The sequence below is a fragment of the Sprattus sprattus genome (assembly GCF_963457725.1).
Source record: "Sprattus sprattus genome assembly, chromosome: 17".
NCBI classification, from domain to species: Eukaryota; Metazoa; Chordata; class Actinopteri; order Clupeiformes; family Clupeidae; genus Sprattus; species Sprattus sprattus.
Window position 1 is genome coordinate 23,921,497 of NC_137915.1, and position 10,850 is coordinate 23,932,346.

The 10,850-nt window shown below is 46.2% G+C and overlaps 1 protein-coding gene across 1 annotated transcript in view; it reads left to right on the top strand.

Moving 5' to 3' along the window:
- Positions 1 to 287: 287 nt before the first annotated feature.
- LOC308378558 (cadherin-18-like) overlaps positions 288 to 10,850 on the top strand; it is a gene marked incomplete at both ends in the record, with an annotated part of 113,313 nt that continues 102,750 nt past the window's right edge. Inside the window, one exon of the mRNA XM_080855499.1 lies at positions 288 to 593. Coding sequence (XP_080711625.1) covers positions 288 to 593 — 306 coding nt within the window. The remainder of the gene's footprint in view (positions 594 to 10,850) is intronic.

Consider the following 10,850-nt stretch of genomic DNA (forward strand, 5'->3'; position numbering starts at 1 on the left):
CTTTGCAGACCCGTTTCCCAGTCCCACTCTGGATCTAGCCTTCACCAGGACCAGCAGGGGGGATAAGCAGCATAGCGGGCCGGAGTGGAGGGGAGTCGGGGGGAGGAGGAGGAGAAGATAGAAGAAAGAAGAAAGAAGAAGAGAAAGGAAAGAGGACCTTCACCACATTAGGATTTAATACCTTACAATCCGCTGGGAATATTGTTTTGCACTTTTCCTATTTTTCTGATAATTAAATTGGGAATACTGGGATCAGGTGGGAATTCCACCTGGGAGCGCCTAGCACCATGAGGGTGTTGGTGCCCTCGGCCTGCCTGTGCCCGGTGCTGCTGTGCCTCTGTGTACTGGAGCGCTGCTGTGGTAGCGGGCACCACCTCATCACCAGGCTGCCTGGCCGAAACCACTCGCTGGCACATGGTGGCGGGCACAGCGGTGGGCACAGCGGGTCGCACCAGAAACCCAACCAGCATCAGAACCAGAGTCGTGGAGGCAACGACACAGAGGTGCACCACCGGCCCAAACGTGGCTGGATCTGGAACCAATTCTTCGTGCTGGAGGAGCACTTCGGGCCTGACCCACAGTACGTGGGCAAGGTAAGGATGACATGTTAGACTTAGGAAAGCACATGCACACACACTCTCTCACACCCACACACACACACACACACACACACACACACACACACACACACATAAATGTACGTATGCAACCAATGCTGCACTTCCACTTACTTGAATTCAGACGTAAAAACACACCCACAGTACACAGGAACACAGCTTGACAAAAATATAAACACATATGCACACTCAGAAAAAAACAGTGCATATATCTGACAGGAACAGGTAACACTACCTGACCCAGCAGGATACAAGCAATACACCCACACACATGTGTTTGTCCACACAGGCTGACATACTGCTCCTCTGAATAGAACCACTGCCCCAAATACCTACCCTTCCTTCAACCCCTGTGCCTGACACCATCACTTCAGCTGCTTCCACCTCCTTGTGTGTGTGTGCACTCGCCCTCTTTCTCTTTCTCTCTCCCTCCCTCCATCCCTCCCTTCTTCCCTCCCTCCATCTCCCTCTCTCTCTGTCTCTGTATGCAGAAAGGTGAGTCATGCCTTCTATTTAAATGCGGCAGGCAATTGATGCGCACGTGACGGTGATGTAAAAAGCCTCAGCGCTGCTCTGCGGTCGGTCAGCTGGGAACCCCACGCACTTCTCAGCGTGAGCGACTGGGCCTCGGTGGCTCTGTGATGCAGGGGCGGCAGCTACAGTATACCAGGCGGCAGAGATAGGGCAGAACCAAAGCAATATCCAGAGCTTGGCTCCACGGAGTGTGAAGAGTGTATTTAAAACACTTACAGACATGTTCAACATTTGTTGTAGAATTTTTTTTTAACGTTTCAATTTTCTCCGGGTCCACCTTTTTGTGTGAAGCTATAATTATGACTTAGAATTAGAATAAGAATTCAAAACTAGAACTAGAAATGCATTTCCGCAAGAAAATGCAATGTGTGATTGCTCGACATAGCAGACCCTTGCCCAGCAAAAGACATGAGATACAGCCCCAATGCTGGTTATATTAATTGTAGGACACATTACGCTTAATACGATTTATAAAACATGAGCTGAGTTATTTTTTGCGTGGAATAAGCTACTTATCCTCCCCAATCAAGGACACTCTGAATTTTTTGAAGTAAATGAAGAAACCACCAAAACACAGATTATAGGACCAAATACCGGTCAACGTTGTTTTCTGCGATTCGGAAATATCATAATCCCCCTTACTGCAGGTCTCCTCTATCATAGCTATTGTTGTTAGAAGACATTCGTTCGAGTCTTCAATTGCCTATCTCAATATTTAATTTAAATGTCTAAATGGTTTCGGGAACATCTTTGAAAACCAGCCAAATATGTAGCCATAACACTGGCATCCGGCGAAATATAGACAGCTATTAATGTTTTGGTTTAAACGGTTCAGACATTAGGGTGCAGTGCAACCGTCTATTAAGACGCACTACGCAGGATCAGGACGGACGAGTCGATATTTTAAAAGCGCTAAGAGGATAAACTGCGCCAAAAATTGTGGATTAAGATTAAATAACAAAAATTAAGAAGATCAATAGTATGATTGCTTACACAAGAAATCACACTAATTATGCTAATTATCAAGGGTTGCAATACCCTGTCATTTTTTTCGCATTGCATTTCAACATAATGCTGCAGCATGATCAACCATTACCATCAAGAGTTAACCGTATCTATGTATGTGTATCCGCTCTCATAATATAATGACCTGTATGTACAGGTTGCTTAGTTCTATACTCATCTAAATGGATCTTCTTATCCACAGAGGATTGATGGTCAGATGCAGCCCCAAGCAGGCCTGCATGGACATCAGTAGAAGGGCAGAATAAAGTGTACCATGGCTTGATTAGACTAGGCTTGAATGATAACACCACATGGAGTCACCAGGATGCCTGCCCTTGGCTAGTGGATGGGCATATTTCTCAGCTGGCAGGAATTTCTGAACTTGTGAACCTCTCTGAGGTGGTGTTTTGAGGGTTGGATTGATGATCTGTTTACTCTTCTCTTTGCTCAGAGGCAAGATTCTCAGGAAAAAAGGCGAATAAGTCCCTAAAAGGCTGTGGGTGTATGTGAAAGTTTTACTGTGTGCGATCAGATAGAGGAAAGGTTTTTACCTTGAAATGATCTTACAATGCTGAAACCAAAAGCATGTTTCATGTTTCATGTTTCTGAGAGTGTTTAGTGTAATAAGTCCTTAAGGCTGCTTACACGGTATCCGTCCATTTTTTCTCTCCAAGAATGTTGTTCTCATGCGTGGAAAAACTGCTAATGACCCTCTCAACATGGCTCCTGTGTCAGACTTCATATTTGTTTGGTGTCAAGGATGAAATCATAAGCCCCCTCTGATTGGCTCATTGACATTCCGCCTATTGTGTGCGCACCATGCCTGCAGGAGAGAGTCTGCTCACGATGCCTCGTCTTATGAGCAAAACGCCAGACAGCTTCTCTCCTCATTACCGTCTGCTATGTTTTATTCATGATTCAAGGGGAAAGAATGGGAGGGAAAAAAAAGAACAAAACTTTCCCTTTGGCTGCAAAAGTTGGCTCCTGTCAAGTGACCAGTGACCTCAAAACTCATTTTGTTTTATTTATTTGTTTGTTTGTTTATTTATTTGCCGTTGTTGCCCAACTTTCTTTGGCATAGTATGTGTTTCTTTCTTTCTCTCAGCTAGTCCTACGGTAGCAACAGGAAGTGTTAGAATGCTGCCTGATCAAGTCAGTTGTAAATCCCCTCCAGGTTGTAGAGAATGTGGTTGTTACAGGATACCAGTGGTCTGCTCTGTTGAGTTCTAGAATCCAATTCAGGTCAAACTTCTGTCGCCTTCTGGGAATCATCAGAGAGAGATAGAGAAAGAGAGAGAGAGAGACAGAGAGAGAGAGAGCGAGAGAGAAAAAAGAATGATTGATGCAATGGAGAAAATGAAGACTACATGTGCTGAAAGGGAGGTCTTGCTCCCTTCTCCTCTCTTTCCCTGCTTTTCGCTGTCTCCCTCGCTCAAACCCCAGCATTTCCCTCAGGTCTCTCACTGTTTCTCTCCTTTCCCTATTTCCTCTCCCCTGTCTGTTGCCTATCCCTCCTTCTTGGTTTTCCTCTTTCCTCTTCCCTTTCCTAACCTTCTTTCTTTGTAATCTCTCTCTCTCTCTCTCATTCCCTCACTATGTGTGTGTGTTTCTTGCGCTGCTAAGCTGGCCTGATCGGCGCTTCCTCTGTGACGTTCCTGTCGGGAGCACAAAGAGCTACAGGAATAGGGGCGAAGTCGCCCCGCTCGCAGATTGCCTCTCTCTTATCTGCGGCAGTGTGCAGAAATGTGTCGGAGCGCCGCAGTAATCATTATTCCGGGCACTCAGGCACTGGCTAATCCCCCCAACTCCTACTCCGTAAGAGAGACAGGGAGAGAGGGATGGAAGGAGTAAGGGAGAGAGCGATATGCAGGGAACCGTACAAAATGAAAGAGAAGGGGGGGGGGGGGGGGGGGGGTCAAAAGACCTCTGTCTAACTATAATGTCTGTATTTCAACAGCAGCAGGCTGATAGAAAGTGGGGGAAGAAAGAAGACACAAACAAGACGCAAAAACTGACTTTTAATGGGATGACAAATAAAGTGATGGAGAAGGGGGAAGGATAAAACAGATAGAGAAGAAGAAAGATACAGTTTGAAAGAGTGAGATAGAGGAGATAAGGAATTACTTACATGCTGTGCTATGCTCAATCATTGTGACAGCTGAACACACCCTAATTACTGCTGCTTGGCCTGTGGGTTGACCGATAAAGGGGTTGCACATAATTCTCCACTGCACAAGAAAAAGAGTGAAGTTCAATTAAAACACGATGGCCAAGCATTTGATTGCTTCGCTTGGACACTGTTCCTTGAGTGGTACAAGAGCACTAGACACACTACAATGAGTGAAAATTACATTCCTCAGTTATTGGCCTTTATCTAAACCCTAATGGCACAAAACAATTACTTTGCTAGAAACACATTAGCATAAACATGGTCTTTGATTGCCTGTTTGGCCATACCATACTTAGTCGGTAACACAAACACACACACACACAGCCCTGAAATTGGTGTCTGTAATCACGTAAACACAACATGCTAATCCATCCTGATAACATGCCATTAACATCAAACAGACATTGTTATTATAAAGGAATTAATTTGACTTGTGTGTTTGGATGAGGTCCCTCGATCATTAGCAACTCAACCCCCCCCCCCCCCCCCCCCATTTCTTTTTTTAATTATGGTGCCCCTGCTATCGCACGACCCCTTTGCTAATGCGACCACCATACAAAGTGACCCTTAATTAGATGGAGAGGCACCGGGCAATTAATCCTTCAGGTTCAACACTGCATGTACGTCTCTTTTCTGTCTTTCCTCATCCGTTGACTTAATTAAAAGTTGCAGACGGCAGCACAGAAGCTTGTGTGTGTGTGTGTGTGTGTGTGTGTGTGTGTGTGTGTGTGTGTGTGTGTGTGTGTGTTTTCCCTCTGGTGAAGCAGCCCCCTTGCAATGACATTCTCAGCGGTTAGGCGGTCAGTGCTGTTTATCTGCTGTCGGAAAATGTCACCCTGCTTATTGGCTTCGGGCCGCCAGACTATTTATTTATAATAAACACCTCCAGCGATAAATACTTCCTGGAACTGGTGAGAGCGAGAGGGGGAGCAGCGGAGAGAGAGATGGAGGGAGAGAGAAGGAGGGAAAGGTCTGGTTCTAAATGATGTTGTCATGAAAGGAGTTAGCGACTGTGGGCATGACTTGTGTGTGATTACTTGTGCAGAAAACAAGCCAGAAGGCAGAGGGCTTGGGTGGTTTATAACGCCCCCCCCCCCCCCCCCCCCAGTCTTGCATGTGATTGGATGGGTGCACATGAGTAAAATCCTGTGTGTATATGGCCGTGTGTATACACATATGTCATTGGTCAGTTACAGGACAGTAGAACAGTAAATATGATTGCTTTTAGTTACCAGGGAATCACCCTAAAGAGAAACATGAGGAAGTCAATGCTGTATTTGGTTCCCAAAGGAATGTGGCTGCCTCTACAGCCAGTGTGTACAGGGACCTGGTCATCTGCTATGGCAGATACAATGTCATAGGGCCCTTCCTTAGATGTGAATCTTCAATCATAGTAACTGAAATGAATGGTCATCAGAGCGTTAAATCTTTTAACGTTGAATAGGACCCCATCCCCTCCTTTCCCCCTCCTTGCCCCTGTCTGAGGCCTCTGAGGAGGGTGTGGAGGCTTGTGATCCGATGGCTTCTAGATGAGTGGAGTGGAGAGAAGCAGCGGCCATGCATGGTGGACTGGTGGCTCAGAGAGCAAACACCAGCTCCTCTCGGAGATTTCTGCCGAGTCTCTGGCTGCCGGTTCTGCCGGCGCGGACTTGTAATCTTTGGCCTTTCGAGAGGAGGCCTCCCTAGACCTCGAGGATCAGATACTGACTGTCCATGTGTTTGCCCTGAGATACAGAAGGGCTTTTTCTATCTCCCTCTCCGTCTAGCTATGTCTGTCTATCGCTCTCTCTACCTTTTTCTCTTGCTGTCTTTGGCGTCCTCCACAGAGAGGCCGCGATCTGAGCTCCTCCCCACACAGTAAATTGATGTGATCTAGAACTCGAAAGCACTCCGCAACTTGTCTCAACAGACTAGAACCCAGAACCACCCTTAAATGTTCTGCAAATGACTGGTTTTAGAGTATCAGCCTTATAGACATCTGTGAAAGAACTCTTGAGGTTGACCAGAAATCCTTTTAAGCCCAAAGAGAGGTCCTTCAAATGAGGAAAGTTAAGAGCGCCTCAACCTTTTGATTAACTCTTTTTTTTTCAGCTGCAGGGCAGCCAGCTACACTGTTGTTTAAGTATACTGAGTGATGTTAGGACTCTGATTCGGTGAAGGTCTGGCATGGCAGTGTGTAATTAGGTCAAGAGTAGAGGAGGCAAAGAAAGTGCAGGGCTTCAGGATCAGGTGTTGATCAGTGGTAGGGATTGCTATTTGGGTTGGAGATTAAGGACCTGTTTTGGAACTCAGCCGCTACACACGCACTTAGCAGCTCGGGGAAAGATCACAGCGGAAACATTATTCCACTTCAGCACAACATGTGAAATGGACTAGCTGTTGACTCACTGGCCAGCTATATCTTTCAGACACAGACAGGAACCCAAACACTCAGACACGCACACACAAACACACTCACACACATATGCACAGGCTTTGGCAATACTAGTCTACAATCATGCCAATAAAGCTTGTTTGAATTTGAAATTGATTTTGGAGAGAGGAAGAGTTGAGAGAGAGAGAGAGAGTAAAAGAGAGAGAGTGAGTGGGTAAAAGAGAGAGATAAAGAGAGACAGAGGAAAAGAGAGAGTGAGAGGGTAAAAGAGAGAGGAAAAAAGAGAGGAAAAGAGAGGGAGTGAGAGGGTAAAAGAGAGATGAAAAAAGAGAGGAAAAGAGAGGGAGTGAGAGGGTAAAAGAGAGAGATAAAGAGAGACAGAGGAAAAGAGAGAGTGAGAGGGTAAAAGAGAGATGAAAAAAGAGAGGAAAAGAGAGGGAGTGAGAGGGTAAAAGAGAGAGAGAGAGAGAGGAAAAGAGAGAGTAAGAGGGTAAGAGAGAGAGAGAGAGAGTAAAAGAGAGAGTGAGAGGGAAAAAGAGAGATAGAGGAAAAGAGAGAGCGAGAGAGTAAAAGCGAGCGAGCGAGCGAGAATGTGAGTAGGGATGCCGTGGCCATGTGCTATCGCAGAAGGAGCGTCTGCAGAGCTGACCTCTCAATCCCGGGCCGGTCTGGTGTGTGTGATGGAGCAACAGCAGGACGCCAGGAGCCGGTGTAAATAAAGCTCGTAAAGCTGCCTCTCATGCTGATTAATGAGTGTGTGTGTGTGTGTGTGTGTGTGTGTGTGTGTGTGCGTGTGTGTGGCTCAGGTGCTGAAGCATACAGCAGGGAGCTACAAACAGACCTCAGCGAGTCCTTATTCCAAACCCCACAGGGAAAATGGATCGTCTCACAAGCACGCACGCACACACACACGCACATACCAACACAAGCACACATACCAACACACACACACACTCACACACGCACATACCCACACACGCACACATACCCACACAAACACACACACACACACATACCAGTGCAGAGGACTGGGACGATGAGGTGACATGTGATGGTACTGAGATATGATGACACTGAAATGGTAGGAACATGAGTGTCAGGAAGTCATTGAACAGACGCCATGTGCTGCTCTAATGACCTCTATGCAGCGGATGATGGCTTGTCATGATGCTCAGCAGACTGCCCGTAACAGTAAAGACACATCTCAGACACTCACACAGACACTCAAACACACACACGCACCCGCACATGCACATGCACACGCACACGCACACGCACACGCACATGCGCACACGCGCACACGCGCACACGCGCACAACACAAGTTAGATGTTATTGCCTGTAATGTTTGTCACCATTTGCCAATCCCTGACTTCTGGTGCAGTCTTCAGATGTTTGTGTGTGAGTCCAGCCGTGTGTGTGTGTGTACGTGCATGTGTGTGTTTGCCTGCGTGAAAAAAAAACGATGAAAGACAAAAAAAGAAAGAAAGAAAGAAATAGCGTCTGAACAGCTGAGTAGGAATCTTACTATAAAGCCAAGGGATTATGGGATTGTGAGCTGTCCATCAGATATGGCTTCTGTCTGCCCCCATTCCTAGAGTAAGACGGGAAGACAAGTCATTTGGGGATGTGAACCGACTTCTCTTACTATCTGAAAAACACTGAGCTAATGGGGCACACACACACACGCACACACACACACACACACACACACACACACACACACACACACACACACACACTTAAGTTTGGTAAACAAGGTCGTAGGGGAGGTCTGTTGCCGTGGGTTTGTGTTTCTCTGCAGTTTTATTGGAATTAAAAAGTTTAGATATGATTTTGTTGTTACTTCAGATAATTACTTTTTCCCCTTTAAAGTGCAATATTTAAATATATTTAGGCAAATTAGGTTTTATTTACATATAAGTGATGTTCTCTTCCACAAACTAATTGGTGAAGGTATTTGTGCTTTTGGGAGTGTATCACTGTGTCTAGTTCTCTGCTTTCTCATTCAATGACTTTAATTAAAAGTTTTAGACACCAGCTTGTGTGTGTGTGTGTGTGTGTGTGTGTGTGTGTGTGTGTGTGTGTGTGTGTGTGTGTGTGTGTTTAGAAGGCTGTGTTTTTTAGTGTGCACTTGATGGTTCAGTAAATATGTGCACAACTGTATGACCCTGAAAGTATGCAATGTTTTTTATTTATATTTTTTCTGTAGGGCTCAGTAAGTGCTTGTGTAATTTAGCAAGTGCTTTCAGTGTGTGTGTTTGTGTGTGTGTGTGTGTGTGTGTGGGGAGAGGGGGGTGTAATAGTGATTAAGGAAATGTAGTCTTTGTGCTTGAATGAGTGTGTACAATGTGTCATATTCGCCTGTAGCACTGAGATATGCAAAGCTTCTCTCCGTTCATTCACTTCCTCTGTCGTCCCCCACACAGACAAACAGAACTAGATAGATGATTCAAAATCAAAGAAGACTTGCACCTCCACAAACACACACACACACACACACACACACACACACACACACACACACACACACACAAACACACACACACAGCCTGCATCAGCGGTTACAAGTCGCCATATGGTGACCCACATCTGTGTTTTTTTAATGAATTTTATACACTACTGTGCTGAAACCTAGTGTGATAAGTGTGCTAGGAAGGAGGCGAAACACCCATGGATGTTAGCGTTTGTCGCTAGCACATCTCTTAAGGTGTCTGGGAGTGAGGTTTACTCACGGCACAGTCCTGCACCGGCTGTCTTCCTTTACATGTGCTGGAGGGTGTCGGTGTCAAACGACCTGTTTGTCTGTCAATATAGACGTCTGACGTGATATAACAACCATGCCACGAGTCAACCTGCTCTGTGTCAAAACACATCCCCATGTGTGGCCATGAAAGACTCTCTCAAGTGAATTGTTATATCAGCTGTCTGACATGCCTCACACACACACACACATGCACATGACGCACGAGAGGTATAGTTTGCGCCCTTGTTTGCCTATCGCAGACTTTTGGTGCTTTGTGCTCAGGATTATCACTGGGACATCCTAGGCATCCTGGCCTAGTTCTCTCACACAACGTCTCCCGACATCTTCTCCTCCCTTTTCCTCCCCCATGCCACCACGAAGAGAAAGAGAGAACGGGCTGAAAAGAAAGGGAGAAGGGAGGGATGACTTTGATCCTGTTTGCAGTCTCTTGGCCCCTGCTGTCAGGATGAGGCACCTCGCAAACCCAACCCAAAACTGGGTTTGTGCTCGATGGCATCGAAACGCCAGACAACCCTCGCCCTGCCTAGGAGAGAACCACGGTTCTCGACGTTCCGTTTGTGCTCCGACGTCCTGTCCCCATGTTCGTTTTGCAGTTGTAGGAGAACACACACACACACACACACTCACACATGCACGCTCACACTCATAAAGCAATACACACATATATACGCCCTCACCGGAAGGTTGGGCAAATGTTTTATTCATCGTGCTATTAATGGACTGGGCCCTGACAGAATCAGGCAACTGTCTTCTTCCTCTCCCCACACATGGAGACAGTAGGGGGAAGGCTGAAGAGAGGATTTCAAGCAAATTGCGTTTTTCCTTTCGTTCTTTCTTTCTTCATTTTCTTCTCCTTCTTTGTCTTCAGTCCTACGCGGCAGGCGCCATGGACTCATTATCCAGTGATAGGCAATTTAGAGCCAAATAAAAAAGTGCACTGTCACAGCACCGGCCGTTTCGTGTCATAATGTGAAAAGGGGATATAAGACAGTGATGGGTATATCTGTGTGTGTGTGTGTGTGTGTGTGTGTGTGTGTGTGTGTGCACGCTCGTGTGTTTGTGTGTGTGTTTGTTGTGATGGCCCCAATTGTACAAACGTGCCTCAGATAATCATTTGAGCTCTATGAGCCCTATGAGAAGGGCGATGTAGCATGAGGGGATTGAAAACAGTTACTCTAGCCTAGGCTATAAGCCCACCGCCCTCCATGGTCATTTAACCCCAAGGCAGTTACTGGGGAAGATTAGCAAAGCGAAACAGGCAGCAAGTAACGTGAGGGAGGCAGGACACGCTTGCAAAGATATAAGAGAGCCAGCGAGAGAGTTTGTCACAGATGTATACATGCAGCAAGAGATACAGAGAGCAGGCACAAATATATACATATAT